The following is a 20,307-nucleotide window of genomic DNA, read 5'->3' on the forward strand; positions in this document are numbered from 1 at the left end:
TGGTGTTGTGAGTCCCTCAGTCTGGTGTTGTGAGTCCCTCAGTCGAGTGTTGTGAGTCCCTCAGTCTGGTGTTGTGAGTCCCTCAGTCTGGTGTTGTGAGTCCCTCAGTATGGTGTTGTGAGTCCCTCAGTCTGGTGTTGAGCACCTCAGTCTAGTGTTGAGTCCCTCAGTCTAGTGTTGTGAGTCCCTCAGTCTAGTGTTGTGAGTCCCTCAGTCTGGTGTTGTGAGTCCCTCAGTCTGGTGTTGTGAGTCCCTCAGTCTGGTGTTGAGCCCCTCAGTCTAGTGTTGTGAGTCCCTCAGTCTGGTGTTGTGAGTCCCTCAGTCTGGTGTTGTGAGTCCCTCAGTCTGGTGTTGAGCCCCTCAGTCTAGTGTTGTGAGTCCCTCAGTCTGGTGTTGTGAGTCCCTCAGTCTGGTGTTGTGAGTCCCTCAGTCTAGTATTGTGAGTCCCTCAGTCTGGTGTTGTGAGTCCCTCAGTCTGGTGTTGTGAGTCCCTTAGTCTAGTGTTGTGAGTCCCTCAGTCTGGTGTTGTGAGTCCCTCAGTCTGGTGTTGAACCCCTCAGTCTAGTGTTGTGAGTCCCTCAGTCTGGTGTTGTGAGTCCCTCAGTCTGGTGTTGAGCCCCTCAGTCTAGTGTTGTGAGTCCCTCAGTCTGGTGTTGTGAGTCCCTCAGTCTGGTGTTGTGAGTCCCTCAGTCTAGTGTTGTGAGTCCCTCAGTCTGGTGTTGTGAGTCCCTAAGTCTGGTGTTGTGAGTCCCTCAGTCTGGTGTTGTGAGCCCCTCAGTCTAGTGTTGTGAGTCCCTCAGTCTGGTGTTTTGAGTCCCTCAGTCTGGTTTTGTGAGTCCCTCAATCTGGTGTCGTGAGTCCCTCAGTCTAATGTTTTGAGTCCCTCAGTCTGGTGTTGTGAGTCCCTCAGTCTAGTGTTGTGAGTCCCTCAGTCTGGTGTTGTGAGTCCCTCAGTCTGGTGTTGTGAGACCCTCAGTCTAGTGTTGTGAGTCCCTCAGTCTGGTGTTGTGAGTCCCTCAGTCTAGTGTTGTGAGCCCCTCAGTCTGGTGATTTGAGTCCCTCAGTCTGGTGTTGTGAGTCCCTCAGTCTGGTGTTGTGAGTCCCACAGTCTGGTGATATGAGTCCCTCAGTCTAGTGTTGTGAGTCCCTCAGTCTGGTGTTGTGAGTCCCTCAGTCTGATGTTGTGAGTCCCTCAGTCTGGTGATTTGAGTCCCTCAGTCTGGTGATCTGAGTCCCTTAGTCTAGGGTTGTGAGTCTCTCAGTCTGGTGTTGTGAGTCCCTCAGTCTAGTGTTGTGAGTCCCTCAGTCTGGTGATTTGAGTCCCTCAGTCTGGCGTTGTGATTCCCTCAGTCTAGTGTTGTGAGTCCCTCAGTCTGGTGTTGTGAGTCAATCAGTCTGGTGTTTTGAGTCCCTCAGTCTGGTGATTTGAGTCCCTCAGTCTGGTGATCTGAGTCCCTCAGTCTAGTGTTGTGAATCCCTCAGACTGGTGTTGTGAGTCCCTCTGTCTGATGTTGTGAGTCCCTCAGTCTGGTGATTTTAGTCCCTCAGTCTGGTGATCTGAGTCCCTCAGTCTAGGGTTGTGAGTCTCTAAGTCTGGTGTTGTGAGTCCCTCAGTCTAGTGTTGTGAGTCCATCAGTCTGGTGATTTGAGTCCCTCAGTCTGGTGTTTTGAGTCCCTCAGTCTAGTGTTGTGAGTCCCTCAGTCTGGTGTTGTGAGTCCCTCAGTCTGGTGTTGTGAGTCCCTCAGTCTGGTGATTTGAGTCCCTCAATCTAGTCATCTGAGTCCCTCAGTCTAGTGTTGTGAGTCCCTCAGTCTGGTGTTGTGAGTCCCTCAGTCTGGTGTTGTGAGTCCCTCAGTCTGGTGATTTGAGTCCCTCATTCTGGTGATCTGAGTCCCTCAGTCTAGTGTTGTGAGTCCCTCAGTCTAGTGTTGTGAGTCCCTCAGTCTGGTGATTTGAGTCCCTCAGTCTGGTGTTGTGAGTCCCTCAGTCTAGTGTTGTGAGTTCCTCAGTCTGGTGATCCGAGTCCCTCAGTCTGGTGATTTGAGTCCCTCAGTCTGGTGTTGTGAGTCCCTCAGTCTAGTGTTGTGAGTCCCTCAGTCTGGTGATCTGAGTCCCTCAGTCTGGTGATTTGAGTCCCTCAGTCTGGTGGTCTGAGTCCCTCAGTCTAGTGTTGTGAGTCCCTCAGTCTAGTGTTGTGAGTCCCTCAGTCTGGTGTTTTGAGTCCCTCAGTCTGGTGTTTTGAGTCCCTCAGTCTGGTGATTTGAGTCTCTCAGTCTGGTGTTGTGAGTCCCTCAGTCTAGTGTTGTGAGTCCCTCAGACTAGTGTTGTGAGTCCCTCAGTCTAGTGTTGTGAGTCCCTCTGGTGATTTGAGTCCCTCAGTCTGGTGTTGTGAGTCCCTCAGTCTAGTGTTGTGAGTCCCTCAGTCCGGTGATTTGAGTCCCTCAGTCTTGTGTTGTGAGTCCCTCAGTCTGGTGTTGTGAGTCCCTCAGTCTAGTGTTGTGAGTCCCTCAGTCTGGTGATTTGAGTCCCTCAGTCTGGTGATCTGAGTCCCTCAGTCTAGTGTTGTGAGTCCCTCACTCTGGTGTTATGAGTCCCTCAGTCTGGTGTTGTGAGTCCCTCAGTCTGGTGATCTGCGTCCCTCAGTCTAGTGTTGTGAGTCCCTCAGTCTAGTGTTGTGAGTCCCTCAGTCTGGTGTTGTGAGTTCCTCAGTCTAGTGTTGTGAGTCCCTCTGGTGATTTGAGTCCCTCAGTCTAGTGTTGTGAGTCCCTCAGTCTAGTGTTGTGAGTCCCTCAGTCTGGTGTTGTGAGTCCCTCAGTCTAGTGTTGTGAGTCCCTCTGGTGATTTGAGTCCCTCAGTCTGGTGTTGTAAGTCCCTCAGTCTAGTGTTGTGAGTCCCTCAGTCTGGTGATTTGAGTCCCTCAGTCTGGTGATCTGAGTCCCTCAGTCTGATGTTGTGAGTCCCTCAGTCTAGTCTTGTGAGTCCCTCAGTCTGGTGTTGTGAGTCCCTCAGTCTAGTGTTGTGAGTCCCTCTGGTGATTTGAGTCCCTCAGTCTGGTGTTGTGAGTCCCTCAGTCTGGTGTTGTGAGTCCCTCAGTCTGGTGTTTTGAGTCAGTCTGGTGTTGTGAGTCCCTCAGTCTAATGTTTTGAGTCCCTCAGTCTAGTATTGTGAGTCTCTCAGTCTGGTGTTGTGAGTCCCTCAGTCTAGTGTTGTGAGTCCCTCAGTCTGGTGTTGTGAGTCCCTCAGTCTGGTATTGTGAGTCCCTCAGTCTGGTGTTGTGAGTCCCTCAGTCTAGGGTTGTGAGTCCCTCAGTCTGGTGTTGTGAGTCCCTCAGTCTGGTGTTGTGAGTCCCTCAGTCTGGTGTTGTGAGTCCCTAAGTCTAGTGTTGTGAGTCCCTCAGTCTAGTGTTGTGAGTCCCTCAGTCTGGTGTTGTGAGTCCCTCAGTCTGTCTAGTGTTGTGAGTCCCTCAGTATGGTGATTTGAGTCGTTCAGTCTGGTGTTGTGAGTCCCTCAGTCTAGTGTTGTGAGTCCCTCAGTATGGTGATTTGAGTCCCTCAGTCTGGCATTGTGAGTCCCTCAGTCTGGTGTTGTGAGTCCCTCAGTCTGGTGTTGTGAGTCCCTCAGTCTGGTGTTGTGAGTCCCTCAGTCTGGTGTTGTGAGACCCTCAGTCTAGTGTTGTGAGTCCCTCAGTCTGGTGTTGTGAGTCCCTCAGTCTAGTGTTGTGAGCCCCTCAGTCTGGGGATTTGAGCCCCTCAGTCTGGTGTTGTGAGTCCCACAGTCTGGTGATTTGAGTGCCTCAGTCTAGTGTTGTGAGTCCCTCAGTCTGGTGTTGTGAGTCCCTCAGTCTGGTGATTTGAGTCCCTCAGTCTGGTGATCTGAGTCCCTCAGTCTAGGGTTGTGAGTCTCTCAGTCTGGTGTTGTGAGTCCCTCAGTCTAGTGTTGTGAGTCCCTCAGTCTGGTGATTTGAGTCCCTCAGTCTGGTGTTGTGAGTCCCTCAGTCTAGTGTTGTGAGTCCCTCAGTCTGGTGTTGTGAGTCCCTCAGTCTGGTGTTGTGAGTCCCTCAGTCTGGTGATTTGAGTCCCTCAGTCTGGTGATCTGAGTCCCTCAGTCTAGTGTTGTGAATCCCTCAGACTGGTGTTGTGAGTCCCTCAGTCTGATGTTGTGAGTCCCTCAGTCTGGTGATTTGAGTCCCTCAGTCTGGTGATCTGAGTCCCTGAGTCTAGGGTTGTGAGTCTCTAAGTCTGGTGTTGTGAGTCCCTCAGTCTAGTGTTGTGAGTCCCTCAGTCTAGTGTTGTGAGTCCCTCAGTCTGGTGTTGTGAGTCCCTCAGTATGGTGTTGTGAGTCCCTTAGTCTGGTGATTTGAGTTCCTCAGTATGGTGATCTGAGTCCCTCAGTCTAGTGTTGTGAGTCCCTCAGTCTGGTGATTTGAGTCCCTCAGTCTGGTGTTGTAAGTCCCTCAGTCTGGTGTTGTGAGTCCCTTAGTCTGGTGATTTGAGTCCCTCAGTATGGTGATCTGAGTCCCTCAGTCTAGGGTTGTGAGTCCCTCAATCTGGTGTTGTGAGTCTCTCAGTCTAGTGTTGTGAGTCCCTCAGTCTGGTGATTTGAGTCCATCAGTCTGGTGTTGTGAGTCCCTCAGTCTGGTGTTGTGAGTCCCTTAGTCTGGTGATTTGAGACCCTCAGTCTGGTGATCTGAGTCCCTCAGTCTAGTGTTGTGAGTCCCTCAGTCTGGTGATTTGAGTCCCTCAGTCTGGTGATCTGAGTCCCTCAGTCTAGTGTTGTTAGTCCCTCAGTCTGGTGTTGTGAGTCCCTCAGTCTGGTGTTGTGAGTCCCTCAGTCTGGTGATTCGAGTCCCTCATTCTGGTGATCTGAGTCCCTCAGTCTAGTGTTGTGAGTCCCTCAGTCTAGTGTTGCGAGTCCCTCAGTCTGGTGATTTGAATCCCTCAGTCTGGTGTTGTGAGTCCCTCAGTCTAGTGTTGTGAGTTCCTCAGTCTGGTGATCTGAGTCCCTCAGTCTGGTGATTTGAGTCCCTCAGTCTGGTGTTGTGAGTCCCTCAGTCTAGTGTTGTGAGTCCCTCAGTCTAGTGTGAGTCCCTCAGTCTGGTGATTTGAGTCTCTCAGTCTGGTGTTGTGAGTCCCTCAGTCTAGTGTTGTGAGCCCCTCAGTCTAGTGTTGTGAGTCCCTCAGTCTAGTGTTGTGAGTCCCTCTGGTGATTTGAGTCCCTCAGTCTGGTGTTGTGAGTCCCTCAGTCTAGTGTTGTGAGTCCGTCAGTCCAGTGATTTGAGTCCCTCAGTCTGGTGTTGTGAGTCCCTCAGTCTAGTGTTGTGAGTCCCTCAGTCTGGTGATTTGAGTCCCTCAGTCTGGTGATCTGAGTCCCTCAGTCTAGTGTTGTGAGTCCCTCAGTCTGGTGTTGTGAGTCCCTCAGTCTAGTGTTGTGAGTCCCTAAGTCTGGTGATTTGAGTCCCTCAGTCTGGTGATCTGAGTCCCTCAGTCTAGTGTTGTGAGTCCTTCAGTCTGGTGTTGTGAGTCCCTCAGTCTGGTGATTTGAGTCCCTCAGTCTGGTGTTGTGAGTCCCTCAGTCTAGTGTTGTGAGTCCCTCAGTCTAGTGTTGTGAGTCCCTCAGTCTGGTGATTTGAGTCCCTCAGTCTGGTGATCTGAGTCCCTCAGTCTAGTGTTGTGAGTCCCTCAGTCTGGTGTTTTGAGTCCCTCAGTCTCGTGTTGTGAGTCCCTCAGTCTGGTGATCTGCGTCCCTCAGTTTAGTGTTGCGAGTCCCTCAGTCTAGTGTTGTGAGTCCCTCAGTCTGGTGTTGTGAGTCCCTCAGTCTGGTGTTGTGAGTTCCTCAGTCTAGTGTTGTGAGTCCCTCTGGTGATTTGAGTCCCTCAGTCTAGTGTTGTGAGTCCCTCAGTCTAGTGTTGTGAATCCCTCAGTCTAGTGTTGTGAGTCCCTCAGTCTAGTGTTGTGAGTCCCTCTGGTGATTTGAGTCCCTCAGTCTAGTGTTGTGAGTCCCTCTGGTGATTTGAGTCCCTCAGTCTAGTGTTGTGAGTCCCTCAGTCTAGTGTTGTGAGTCCCTCTGGTGATTTGAGTCCCTCAGTCTAGTGTTGTGAGTCCCTCAGTCTAGTGTTGTGAGTCCCTCTGTCTAGTGTTGTGAGTCCCTCAGTCTAGTGTTGTGAGTACCTCAGTCTGGTGTTGTGAGTCCCTCAGTCTGGTGTTGTGAGTCCCTCAGTCTGGTGTTGTGAGTCCCTCAGTCTGGTGTTGTGAGTCCCTCTGTCTAGTGTTGTGAGTCCCTCAGTCTAGTGTTGTGAGTCCCTCAGTCTAGTGTTGTGAGTACCTCAGTCTGGTGTTGTGAGTCCCTCAGTCTGGTGTTGTGAGTCCCTCAGTCTAGTGTTGTGAGTCCCTCAGTCTAGTGTTGTGAGTCCCTCTGTCTAGTGTTGTGAGTCCCTCAGTCTAGTGTTGTGAGTCCCTCAGTCTAGTGTTGTGAGTACCTCAGTCTGGTGTTGTGAGTCCCTCAGTCTGGTGTTGTGAGTACCTCAGTCTAGTGTTGTGAGTCCCTCAGTCTAGTGTTGTGAGTTCCTCAGTCTGGTGTTGTGAGTCCCTCAGTCTGGTGTTGTGAGTACCTCAGTCTGGTGTTGTGAGTCCCTCAGTCTGGTGTTGTGAGTACCTCAGTCTGGTGTTGTGAGTCCCTCAGTCTAGTGTTGTGAGTCCCTCAGTCTAGTGTTGTGAGTACCTCAGTCTAGTGTTCTGAGTCCCTCAGTCTAGTGTTGTGAGCCCCTCAGTCTAGTGTTGTGAGTCGCTCAGTCTGGTGTTGTGAGTCCCTCAGTCTAGTGTTGTGAGTCCCTCAGTCTGGTGTTGTGTGTCCCTCAGTCTAGTGTTGTGTGTCCCTCAGTCTAGTGTTGTGAGTCCCTCAGTCTAGTGTTGTGAGTCCCTCAGTCTAGTGTTGTGAGTCCCTCAGTCTGGTGTTGTGAGTCCCTCAGTCTAGTGTTGTGAGTCCCTCAGTCTGGTGTTGTGTGTCCCTCAGTCTGGTGTTGTGAGTCCCTCAGTCTGGTGTTGTGTGTCCCTCAGTCTAGTGTTGTGAGTCCCTCAGTCTGGTGTTGTGAGTCCCTCAGTCTGGTGTTGTGTGTCCCTCAGTCTAGTGTTGTGAGTCCCTCAGTCTGGTGTTGTGAGTCCCTCAGTCTGGTGTTGTGTGTCCCTCAGTCTAGTGTTGTGAGTCCCTCAGTCTGGTGTTGTGAGTCCCTCAGTCTGGTGTTGTGTGTCCCTCAGTCTAGTGTTGTGAGTCCCTCAGTCTGGTGTTGTGAGTCCCTCAGTCTAGTGTTGTGAGTCCCTCAGTCTGGTGTTGTGTGTCCCTCAGTCTAGTGTTGTGAGTCCCTCAGTCTGGTGTTGTGAGTCTCTCAGTCTGGTGTTGTGTGTCCCTCAGTCTAGTGTTGTGAGTCCCTCAGTCTGGTGTTGTGAGTCCCTCAGTCTAGTGTTGTGAGTCCCTCAGTCTGGTGTTGTGAGTCCCTCAGTCTGGTGTTGTGTGTCCCTCAGTCTAGTGTTGTGAGTCCCTCAGTCTGGTGTTGTGAGTCCCTCAGTCTAGTGTTGTGAGTCCCTCAGTCTGGTGTTGTGTGTCCCTCAGTCTAGTGTTGTGAGTCCCTCAGTCTGGTGTTGTGAGTCCCTCAGTCTAGTGTTGTGAGTCCCTCAGTCTGGTGTTGTGTGTCGCTCAGTCTAGTGTTGTGAGTCCCTCAGTCTAGTGTTGTGAGTCCCTCAGTCTGGTGTTGTGAGTCCCTCAGTCTAGTGTTGTGAGTCCCTCAGTCTAGTGTTGTGAGTCCCTCAGTCTGGTGTTGTGAGTCCCTCAGTCTGGTGTTGTGAGTCCCTCAGTCTAGTGTTGTGAGTCCCTCAGTCTGGTGTTGTGAGTCCCTCAGTCTGGTGTTGTGAGTCCCTCAGTCTGGTGTTGTGAGTCCCTCAGTCTAGTGTTGTGAGTCCCTCAGTCTGGTGTTGTGAGTCCCTCAGTCTAGTGTTGTGAGTCCCTCAGTCTGGTGTTGTGAGTCCCTCTGTCTAGTGTTGTGAGTCCCTCAGTCTAGTGTTGTGAGTCCCTCTGTCTAGTGTTGTGAGTCCCTCAGTCTGGTGTTGTGAGTCCCTCAGTCTGGTGTTGTGAGTCCCTCAGTCTGGTGTTGTGAGTCCCTCAGTCTAGTGTTGTGAGTCCCTCAGTCTGGTGTTGTGAGTCCCTCAGTCAGGTGTTGTGAGTCCCTCAGTCTAGTGTTGTGAGTCCCTCAGTCTGGTGTTGTGAGTCCCTCAGTCTAGTGTTGTGAGTCCCTCAGTCTAGTGTTGTGAGTCCCTGAGTCTAGTGTTGTGAGTCCCTCAGTCTAGTGTTGTGAGTCCCTCAGTCTGGTGTTGTGAGTCCCTCAGTCTGGTGTTGTGAGTCCCTCAGTCAGGTGTTGTGAGTCCCTCAGTCTGGTGTTGTGAGTCCCTCAGTCTGGTGTTGTGAGTCCCTCAGTCTAGTGTTGTGAGTCCCTCAGTCTGGTGTTGTGAGTCCCTCAGTCTGGTGTTGTGAGTCCCTCAGTCTGGTGTTGTGAGTCCCTCAGTCTAGTGTTGTGAGTCCCTCATTCTGGTGTTGTGAGTCCCTCAGTCTAGTGTTGTGAGTCCCTCAGTCTGGTGTTGTGTGTCCCTCAGTCTAGTGTTGTGAGTCCCTCAGTCTGGTGTTGTGAGTCCCTCAGTCTAGTGTTGTGAGTCCCTCAGTCTGGTGTTGTGAGTCCCTCAGTCTAGTGTTGTGAGTCCCTCAGTCTGGTGTTGTGAGTCCCTCAGTCTGGTGTTGTGAGTCCCTCAGTCTGGTGTTGTGAGTCCCTCAGTCTGGTCTTGTGAGTCCCTCAGTCTGGTGTTTTGAGTCCCTCAGTCTAGTGTTGTGAGTCCCTCAGTCTGGTGTTGTGAGTCCCTCAGTCAGGTGTTGTGAGTCCCTCAGTCTAGTGTTGTGAGTCCCTCAGTCTGGTGTTGTGAGTCCCTCAGTCTAGTGTTGTGAGTCCCTCAGTCTAGTGTTGTGAGTCCCTCAGTCTAGTGTTGTGAGTCCCTCAGTCTAGTGTTGTGAGTCCCTCAGTCTAGTGTTGTGAGTCCCTCAGTCTGGTGTTGTGAGTCCCTCAGTCTGGTGTTGTGAGTCCCTCAGTCAGGTGTTGTGAGTCCCTCAGTCTGGTGTTGTGAGTCCCTCAGTCTGGTGTTGTGAGTCCCTCAGTCTAGTGTTGTGAGTCCCTCAGTCTGGTGTTGTGAGTCCCTCAGTCTAGTGTTGTGAGACCCTCAGTCTGGTGTTGTGAGTCCCTCAGTCTAGTGTTGTGAGCCCCTCAGTCTGGTGTTGTGAGTCCCTCAGTCTAGTGTTGTGAGTCCCTCAGTCTAGTGTTGTGAGTCCCTCAGTCTAGTGTTGTGAGTCCCTCAGTCTGGTGTTGTGAGTCCCTCAGTCTGGTGTTGTGAGTCCCTCAGTCTGGTGTTGTGAGTCCCTCAGTCTGGTGTTGTGAGTCCCTCAGTCTGGTGTTGTGAGTCCCTCAGTCTAGTGTTGTGAGTCCCTCAGTCTGGTGTTGTGAGTCCCTCAGTCTAGTGTTGTGAGTCCCTCAGTCTGGTGTTGTGAGTCCCTCAGTCTAGTGTTGTGAGTCCCTCAGTCCGGTGTTGTGAGTCCCTCAGTCTGGTGTTGTGAGTCCCTCAGTCTGGTGTTGTGAGTCCCTCAGTCTAGTGTTGTGAGTCCCTCAGTCTGGTGTTGTGAGTCCCTCAGTCTAGTGTTGTGAGTCCCTCAGTCTGGTGTTGTGTGTCCCTCAGTCTAGTGTTGTGAGTCCCTCAGTCTGGTGTTGTGAGTCCCTCAGTCTAGTGTTGTGAGTCCCTCAGTCTGGTGTTGTGAGTCCCTCAGTCTAGTGTTGTGAGTCCCTCAGTCTGGTGTTGTGAGTCCCTCAGTCTGGTGTTGTGAGTCCCTCAGTCTGGTGTTGTGAGTCCCTCAGTCTGGTGTTGTGAGTCCCTCAGTCTGGTGTTGTGAGTCCCTCAGTCTGGTGTTGTGAGTCCCTCAGTCCGGTGTTGTGAGTCCCTCAGTCTGGTGTTGTGAGTCCCTCAGTCTGGTGTTGTGAGTCCCTCAGTCTAGTGTTGTGAGTCCCTCAGTCTGGTGTTGTGAGTCACTCAGTCTAGTGTTGTGAGTCCCTCAGTCTGGTGTTGTGTGTCCCTCAGTCTAGTGTTGTGAGTCCCTCAGTCTGGTGTTGTGAGTCCCTCAGTCTAGTGTTGTGAGTCCCTCAGTCTGGTGTTGTGAGTCCCTCAGTCTAGTGTTGTGAGTCCCTCAGTCTGGTGTTGTGAGTCCCTCAGTCTAGTGTTGTGAGTCCCTCAGTCTGGTGTTGTGAGTCCCTCAGTCTAGTGTTGTGAGTCCCTCAGTAAGTTGTTGTGAGTCCCTCAGTCTAGTGTTGTGAGCCCCTCAGTCTGGTGTTGTGAGTCCCTCAGTCTAGTGTTGTGAGTCCCTCAGTCTAGTGTTGTGAGTCCCTCAGTCTAGTGTTGTGAGTCCCTCAGTCTGGTGTTGTGAGTCCCTCAGTCTGGTGTTGTGAGTGCCTCAGTCTGGTGTTGTGAGTCCCTCAGTCTAGTGTTGTGAGTCCCTCAGTCTGGTGTTGTGAGTCCCTCAGTCTGGTGTTGTGAGTCCCTCAGTCTAGTGTTGTGAGTCCCTCAGTCTGGTGTTGTGAGTCCCTCAGTCTGGTGTTGTGAGTCCCTCAGTCTAGTGTTGTGAGTCCCTCAGTCTAGTGTTGTGAGTCCCTCAGTCTGGTGTTGTGAGTCCCTCAGTCTGGTGTTGTGAGTCCCTCAGTCTGGTGTTGTGAGTCCCTCAGTCTAGTGTTGTGAGTCCCTCAGTCTAGTGTTGTGAGTCCCTCAGTCTGGTGTTGTGAGTCCCTCAGTCTAGTGTTGTGAGTCCCTCAGTCTAGTGTTGTGAGTCCCTCAGTCTGGTGTTGTGAGTACCTCAGTCTAGTGTTGTGAGTCCCTCAGTCTGGTGTTGTGAGTCCCTCAGTCTAGTGTTGTGAGTCCCTCAGTCTGGTGTTGTGAGTCCCTCAGTCTAGTGTTGTGAGTCCCTCAGTCTAGTGTTGTGAGTCCCTCAGTCTGGTGTTGTGAGTCCCTCAGTCTAGTGTTGTGAGTCCCTCAGTCTAGTGTTGTGAGTCCCTCAGTCTGGTGTTGTGAGTCCCTCAGTCTAGTGTTGTGAGTCCCTCAGTCTGGTGTTGTGAGTCCCTCAGTCTGGTGTTGTGAGTCCCTCAGTCTAGTGTTGTGAGTCCCTCAGTCTGGTGTTGTGAGTCCCTCAGTCTAGTGTTGTGAGTCCCTCAGTCTGGTGTTGTGAGTCCCTCAGTCTAGTGTTGTGAGTCCCTCAGTCTGGTGTTGTGAGTCCCTCAGTCTAGTGTTGTGAGTCCCTCAGTCTAGTGTTGTGAGTCCCTCAGTCTAGTGTTGTGAGTCCCTCAGTCTAGTGTTGTGAGTCCCTCAGTCTGGTGTTGTGAGTCCCTCAGTCTAGTGTTGTGAGTCCCTCAGTCTGGTGTTGTGAGTCCCTCAGTCTGGTGTTGTGAGTCCCTCAGTCTAGTGTTGTGAGTCCCTCAGTCTGGTGTTGTGAGTCCCTCAGTCTGGTGTTGTGAGTCCCTCAGTCTAGTGTTGTGAGTCCCTCAGTCTAGTGTTGTGAGTCCCTCAGTCTAGTGTTGTGAGTCCCTCAGTCTAGTGTTGTGAGTCCCTCAGTCTAGTGTTGTGAGTCCCTCAGTCTAGTGTTGTGAGTCCCTCAGTCTGGTGTTGTGAGTCCCTCAGTCTAGTGTTGTGAGTCCCTCAGTCTGGTGTTGTGAGTCCCTCAGTCTAGTGTTGTGAGTCCCTCAGTCTAGTGTTGTGAGTCCCTCAGTCTAGTGTTGTGAGTCCCTCAGTCTAGTGTTGTGAGTCCCTCAGTCTAGTGTTGTGAGTCCCTCAGTCTGGTGTTGTGAGTCCCTCAGTCTGGTGTTGTGAGTCCCTCTGTCTAGTGTTGTGAGTCCCTCAGTCTAGTGTTGTGAGTCCCTCAGTCTGGTGTTGTGAGTCCCTCAGTCTAGTGTTGTGAGTCCCTCAGTCTGGTGTTGTGAGTCCCTCAGTCTAGTGTTGTGAGTCCCTCAGTCTAGTGTTGTGAGTCCCTCAGTCTAGTGTTGTGAGTCCCTCAGTCTGGTGTTGTGAGTCCCTCAGTCTAGTGTTGTGAGTCCCTCAGTCTGGTGTTGTGAGTCCCTCAGTCTGGTGTTGTGAGTCCCTCAGTCTGGTGTTGTGAGTCCCTCAGTCTAGTGTTGTGAGTCCCTCAGTCTAGTGTTGTGAGTCCCTCAGTCTGGTGTTGTGAGTCCCTCAGTCTGGTGTTGTGAGTCCCTCTGTCTAGTGTTGTGAGTCCCTATGTCTAGTGTTGTGAGTCCCTCAGTCTAGTGTTGTGAGTCCCTCAGTCTGGTGTTGTGAGTCCCTCAGTCTGGTGTTGTGAGTCCCTCAGTCTAGTGTTGTGAGTCCCTCAGTCTGGTGTTGTGAGTCCCTCAGTCTAGTGTTGTGAGTCCCTCAGTCAGGTGTTGTGAGTCCCTCAGTCTAGTGTTGTGAGTCCCTCAGTGTAGTGTTGTGAGTCCCTCAGTCTGGTGTTGTGAGTCCCTCAGTCTGGTGTTGTGAGTCCCTCAGTCTAGTGTTGTGAGTCCCTCAGTCTGGTGTTGTGAGTCCCTCAGTCTAGTGTTGTGAGTGCCTCAGTCTGGTGTTGTGAGTCCCTCAGTCTAGTGTTGTGAGTCCCTCAGTCTGGTGTTGTGAGTACCTCAGTCAGGTGTTGTGAGTCCCTCAGTCTAGTGTTGTGAGTCCCTCAGTCTAGTGTTGTGAGTCCCTCAGTCTAGTGTTGTGAGTCCCTCAGTCTGGTGTTGTGAGTCCCTCAGTCTGGTGTTGTGAGTCCCTCAGTCTAGTGTTGTGAGTCCCTCAGTCTGGTGTTGTGAGTCCCTCAGTCTAGTGTTGTGAGTCCCTCAGTCTGGTGTTGTGAGTCCCTCAGTCTAGTGTTGTGAGTCCCTCAGTCTGGTGTTGTGAGTCCCTCAGTCTGGTGTTGTGAGTCCCTCAGTCTAGTGTTGTGAGTCCCTCAGTCTAGTGTTGTGAGTCCCTCAGTCTAGTGTTGTGAGTCCCTCAGTCTGGTGTTGTGAGTCCCTCAGTCTGGTGTTGTGAGTCCCTCAGTCTAGTGTTGTGAGTCCCTCAGTCTGGTGTTGTGAGTCCCTCAGTCTAGTGTTGTGAGTCCCTCAGTCTGGTGTTGTGAGTCCCTCAGTCTAGTGTTGTGAGTCCCTCAGTCTGGTGTTGTGAGTCCCTCAGTCTGGTGTTGTGAGTCCCTCAGTCTAGTGTTGTGAGTCCCTCAGTCAGGTGTTGTGAGTCCCTCAGTCTAGTGTTGTGAGTCCCTCAGTCTGGTGTTGTGAGTCCCTCAGTCTGGTGTTGTGAGTCCCTCAGTCTAGTGTTGTGAGTCCCTCAGTCAGGTGTTGTGAGTCCCTCAGTCAGGTGTTGTGAGTCCCTCAGTCTAGTGTTGTGAGTCCCTCAGTCAGGTGTTCTGAGTCCCTCAGTCAGGTGTTGTGAGTCCCTCAGTCTAGTGTTGTGAGTCCCTCAGTCAGGTGTTGTGAGTCCCTCAGTCTGGTGTTGTGAGTCCCTCAGTCTGGTGTTGTGAGTCCCTCAGTCTAGTGTTGTGAGTCCCTCAGTCAGGTGTTGTGAGTCCCTCAGTCAGGTGTTGTGAGTCCCTCAGTCTAGTGTTGTGAGTCCCTCAGTCTAGTGTTGTGAGTCCCTCAGTCTAGTGTTGTGAGTCCCTCAGTCTAGTGTTGTGAGTCCCTCAGTCTAGTGTTGTGAGTCCCTCAGTCTAGTGTTGTGAGTCCCTCAGTCTAGTGTTGTGAGTCCCTCAGTCTAGTGTTGTGAGTCCCTCAGTCTAGTGTTGTGAGTCCCTCAGTCAGGTGTTGTGAGTCCCTCAGTCTGGTGTTGTGAGTCCCTCAGTCAGGTGTTGTGAGTCCCTCAGTCAGGTGTTGTGAGTCCCTCAGTCAGGTGTTGTGAGTCCCTCAGTCTGGTGTTGTGAGTCCCTCAGTCTAGTGTTGTGAGTCCCTCAGTCAGGTGTTGTGAGTCCCTCAGTCAGGTGTTGTGAGTCCCTCAGTCAGGTGTTGTGAGTCCCTCAGTCAGGTGTTGTGAGTCCCTCAGTCTGGTGTTGTGAGTCCCTCAGTCTGGTGTTGTGAGTCCCTCAGTCTAGTGTTGTGAGTCCCTCAGTCAGGTGTTGTGAGTCCCTCAGTCTGGTGTTGTGAGTCCCTCAGTCTAGTGTTGTGAGTCCCTCAGTCTAGTGTTGTGAGTCCCTCAGTCAGGTGTTGTGAGTCCCTCAGTCAGGTGTTGTGAGTCCCTCAGTCTAGTGTTGTGAGTCCCTCAGTCTAGTGTTGTGAGTCCCTCAGTCTAGTGTTGTGAGTCCCTCAGTCTAGTGTTGTGAGTCCCTCAGTCAGGTGTTGTGAGTCCCTCAGTCTGGTGTTGTGAGTCCCTCAGTCTGGTGTTGTGAGTCCCTCAGTCTAGTGTTGTGAGTCCCTCAGTCAGGTGTTGTGAGTCCCTCAGTCAGGTGTTGTGAGTCCCTCAGTCAGGTGTTGTGAGTCCCTCAGTCAGGTGTTGTGAGTCCCTCAGTCTGGTGTTGTGAGTCCCTCAGTCTGGTGTTGTGAGTCCCTCAGTCTAGTGTTGTGAGTCCCTCAGTCAGGTGTTGTGAGTCCCTCAGTCTGGTGTTGTGAGTCCCTCAGTCTAGTGTTGTGAGTCCCTCAGTCTAGTGTTGTGAGTCCCTCAGTCTAGTGTTGTGAGTCCCTCAGTCTAGTGTTGTGAGTCCCTCAGTCTAGTGTTGTGAGTCCCTCAGTCTAGTGTTGTGAGTCCCTCAGTCTAGTGTTGTGAGTCCCTCAGTCTAGTGTTGTGAGTCCCTCAGTCTAGTGTTGTGAGTCCCTCAGTCTAGTGTTGTGAGTCCCTCAGTCTAGTGTTGTGAGTCACTCAGTCTAGTGTTGTGAGTCCCTCAGTCTAGTGTTGTGAGTCCCTCAGTCTAGTGTTGTGAGTCACTCAGTCTAGTGTTGTGAGTCCCTCAGTCTAGTGTTGTGAGTCCCTCAGTCTAGTGTTGTGAGTCACTCAGTCTAGTGTTGTGAGTCCCTCAGTCTGGTGTTGTGAGTCCCTCAGTCTGGTGTTGTGAGTCACTCAGTCTAGTGTTGTGAGTCCCTCAGTCTAGTGTTGTGAGTCCCTCAGTCTAGTGTTGTGAGTCCCTCAGTCTAGTGTTGTGAGTCCCTCAGTCAGGTGTTGTGAGTCCCTCAGTCAGGTGTTGTGAGTCCCTCAGTCTAGTGTTGTGAGTCCCTCAGTCTGGTGTTGTGAGTCCTTCAGTCTAGTGTTGTGAGTCCCTCAGTCAGGTGTTGTGAGTCCCTCAGTCTGGTGTTGTGAGTCCCTCAGTCTAGTGTTGTGAGTCCCTCAGTCTAGTGTTGTGAGTCCCTCAGTCAGGTGTTGTGAGTCCCTCAGTCAGGTGTTGTGAGTCCCTCAGTCTAGTGTTGTGAGTCCCTCAGTCTAGTGTTGTGAGTCCCTCAGTCTAGTGTTGTGAGTCCCTCAGTCAGGTGTTGTGAGTCCCTCAGTCAGGTGTTGTGAGTCCCTCAGTCAGGTGTTGTGAGTCCCTCAGTCAGGTGTTGTGAGTCCCTCAGTCTAGTGTTGTGAGTCCCTCAGTCAGGTGTTGTGAGTCCCTCAGTCTAGTGTTGTGAGTCCCTCAGTCAGGTGTTGTGAGTCCCTCAGTCTAGTGTTGTGAGTCCCTCAGTCTAGTGTTGTGAGTCCCTCAGTCTAGTGTTGTGAGTCCCTCAGTCAGGTGTTGTGAGTCCCTCAGTCTAGTGTTGTGAGTCCCTCAGTCTAGTGTTGTGAGTCCCTCAGTCTAGTGTTGTGAGTCCCTCAGTCTAGTGTTGTGAGTCCCTCAGTCAGGTGTTGTGAGTCCCTCAGTCTAGTGTTGTGAGTCCCTCAGTCAGGTGTTGTGAGTCCCTCAGTCTAGTGTTGTGAGTCCCTCAGTCTAGTGTTGTGAGTCCCTCAGTCTAGTGTTGTGAGTCCCTCAGTCAGGTGTTGTGAGTCCCTCAGTCAGGTGTTGTGAGTCCCTCAGTCTAGTGTTGTGAGTCCCTCAGTCAGGTGTTGTGAGTCCCTCAGTCTAGTGTTGTGAGTCCCTCAGTCTAGTGTTGTGAGTCCCTCAGTCTAGTGTTGTGAGTCCCTCAGTCAGGTGTTGTGAGTCCCTCAGTCTAGTGTTGTGAGTCCCTCAGTCTAGTGTTGTGAGTCCCTCAGTCTAGTGTTGTGAGTCCCTCAGTCTAGTGTTGTGAGTCCCTCAGTCAGGTGTTGTGAGTCCCTCAGTCAGGTGTTGTGAGTCCCTCAGTCTAGTGTTGTGAGTCCCTCAGTCTAGTGTTGTGAGTCCCTCAGTCAGGTGTTGTGAGTCCCTCAGTCAGGTGTTGTGAGTCCCTCAGTCTAGTGTTGTGAGTCCCTCAGTCAGGTGTTGTGAGTCCCTCAGTCTAGTGTTGTGAGTCCCTCAGTCTAGTGTTGTGAGTCCCTCAGTCAGGTGTTGTGAGTCCCTCAGTCTAGTGTTGTGAGTCCCTCAGTCTGGTGTTGTGAGTCCCTCAGTCAGGTGTTGTGAGTCCCTCAGTCTAACATCTACTAACATCTACATCTACTAACATCTACATCTACTAACATCTACATCTACTAACATCTACATCTACTAACATCTACATCTACTAACATCTACATCTACTAACATCTACATCTACCTCCCTCAGGCACAAACAGCAGAAGGATCAACAGCGTCAGAGTCCAGCAAACAACTGACGGAGCTGAGAAGAATCCTGGGGGAGAGAGAGAAGGAAATAGAATGTCTGCAACAGTCACAGGTGAAAGCCCAGTCAGAGTTGCAGGCGGCACAGTCAGAGACTGAGAGACTGTTGCAGGTGATGCAGATGGGACAGGAGGAACACTTTGCCAAGGATAAAGCTATTAAAGACCTCCAAGAGTAAGTCTTTATGCTCACTTTAGAAAGTTCCACTGTATTTATTTATTTATTTATTTACAGTGGACCCCCGGTTAACGATATTTTTTCACTCCAGTAGTATGTTCAGGTGCCAGTACTGACCGAATTTATTCCCATAAGAAATATTGTGAAGTAGATTAGTCCATTTCAGACCCCCAAACATACACGTACAAACGCACTTACATAAATACACTTACATAATTGGTCACATTCAGAGGTAATCGTTATGCGGGGGTCCACTGTATTTATTTCCAATTTGAGCACACATACAGAGGTACAAAAAAATACAGATAAGAGCAGCATGCCAAAGCCACTTATACTATGCATAGCATTACGGGCTGGTTTAAAATTAACTTAAGATGAACTAAGCAATGATGACATCAGTGATAAAACATTAATGTAAACAGATAACTATAAAGCACAAGTGAGTATTACAAAGACAGGTCATATGGTTGCATTCAGTCATATGAAGGATTCTGTTAGGTAGTGTATTTAAAAAATAATAAAGTTAGATTCGGTTTTAGGTTCAACATACACTCACTCACTTGTCTTGTAAAGTTCCACTGTATAAAGGCACTTGTCTTATGAAGCTTATCTATATACACACAGGTCACTATACACACACACAGGTCACTATACACACACACACAGGTCACTATACACACACACACAGGTCACTATATACACACAGGTCACTACACCACACACAGGTCAATATATACACAGGTCACTATACACACACACACGTCACTATACACCACACAGGTCACTATACACACACACAGGTCACTATAGACCACACACAGGTCACTATATACACACAGGTCACTATACACACACACAGGTCACTATACACCACACACAGGTCACTATACACACACAGGTCACTATACACACACAGGTCACTATATACACACAGGTCACTACACCACACACAGGTCAATATATACACACAGGTCACTATACACCACACACAGGTCACTATATACACAGGTCACTATACACCACACACAGGTCACTATACACCACACACAGGTCACTATATACACAGGTCACTATACACACACACACGTCACTATACACCACACAGGTCACTATACACACACACAGGTCACTATACACCACACACAGGTCACTATATACACACAGGTCACTATACACACACACAGGTCACTATACACCACACACAGGTCACTATACACACACAGGTCACTATACACACACAGGTCACTATATACACACAGGTCACTACACCACACACAGGTCAATATATACACACAGGTCACTATACACCACACACAGGTCACTATATACACAGGTCACTATACACCACACACAGGTCACTATATACACAGGTCACTATACACACACACACGTCACTATACACCACACAGGTCACTATACACACACACAGGTCACTATACACCACACACAGGTCACTATATACACACAGGTCACTATACACACACACAGGTCACTATACACCACACACAGGTCACTATACACACACAGGTCACTATACACACACAGGTCACTATATACACACAGGTCACTACACCACACACAGGTCAATATATACACACAGGTCACTATACACCACACACAGGTCACTATACACCACACACAGGTCACTATATACACAGGTCACTATACACCACACACAGGTCACTATACACCACACACAGGTCACTATATACACACAGGTCACTATACACCACACACAGGTCACTATATACACACAGGTCACTATACACCACACACAGGTCACTATATACACACAGGTCACTATACACCACACACAGGTCACTATACACCACACAGGTCACTATACACCACACACAGGTCACTATACACCACACACAGGTCACTATACACACACACAGGTTACTATACACACACACAGGTCACTATACACACACAGGTCACTATATACACACAGGTCACTACACACCACACATAGGTCACTATACACCACACAGGTCACTATACACCACACACAGGTCACTATACACACACACAGGTCACTATACACCACACAGGTCACTATATACACACAGGTCACCATACACACACACAGGTTACTATACACACACAGGTCACTATACACACACACAGGTCACTATATACCACACACAGGTCACTATATACACACAGGTCACTATACACCACACACAGGTCACTATATACACACAGGTCACTATATACCACACACAGGTCACTATATACACACAGGTCACTATACACCACACACAGGTCACTATACACCACACACAGGTCACTATATACACACAGATCACTATACACCACACACAGGTCACTATACACCACACACAGGTCACTATACACACACAGGTCACTATACACCACACACACGTCACTATATACCACACACACGTCACTATACACACACACACACGTCACTATACACACACACAGGTCACTACACCACACACAGGTCACTATACACCACACACACGTCACTATACACCACACACAGGTCACTACACCACACACAGGTCACTACACCACACACAGGTCACTATACACCACACACACGTCACTATACACCACACACAGGTCACTACACCACACACAGGTCACTATATACGACACAGGTCACTATACACCATGCACAGGTCACTATACACCACACACAGGTCACTATACACCACACACAGGTCACTATACACCACACACAGGTCACTATACACCACACACAGGTCACTATACACCACACACAGGTCACTATACACCACACAGGTCACTGTACACTGCACACAGGTTACTATACACCACACAGGTCACTGTACACTGCACACAGGTTACTATACACCACACAGGTCACTAAACACACACAGGTCACTGTACACACAGGTCCCTATACACTGCACACAGGTCACTATACACCACACACAAGTCACTATACACTGCACACAGGTTACTATACACCACACACAGGTCACTATACACACAGGTCACTATACACCAAACACAGGTCACTATACACCACAAACAGGTCAATATACACCACACCCAGGTCACTATACACCACACACAGGTCACTGTACACACACAGGTCTCTATACACACACAGGTCACCATACACACAGGTCACTAGATATATCACTATACACCACACAGGTCACTGTACACACACAGGTCTCTATACACACACAGGTCACCATACACACAGGTCACTAGATATATCACTATACACCACACACAGGTCACTGTACACACACAGGTCTCTATACACACACAGGTCACCATACACACACAGGTCACTATGTACCATCTCACCATCAGGTCACTCTACACTGTTTCACCATCAGGTCACTATACACTGT

The 20,307-nt window shown here is 50.3% G+C and overlaps 1 protein-coding gene across 7 annotated transcripts in view; it reads left to right on the forward strand.

The window, feature by feature from the left end:
• brp (ELKS/RAB6-interacting/CAST family member bruchpilot) overlaps positions 1-20,307 on the forward strand; it is a 129,542-nt gene that overhangs the window by 71,550 nt on the left and 37,685 nt on the right. For all 7 annotated transcript variants that reach the window (XM_070080196.1, XM_070080194.1, XM_070080190.1 and 4 more), the window contains one exon: positions 16,713-16,942. In XM_070080196.1, coding sequence (XP_069936297.1) covers positions 16,713-16,942 — 230 coding nt within the window. The remainder of the gene's footprint in view (positions 1-16,712; positions 16,943-20,307) is intronic.

The sequence above is a fragment of the Cherax quadricarinatus genome, unplaced genomic scaffold (genome assembly GCF_038502225.1).
Source record: "Cherax quadricarinatus isolate ZL_2023a unplaced genomic scaffold, ASM3850222v1 Contig214, whole genome shotgun sequence".
In the NCBI taxonomy this organism is placed as follows: domain Eukaryota; kingdom Metazoa; phylum Arthropoda; class Malacostraca; order Decapoda; family Parastacidae; genus Cherax; species Cherax quadricarinatus.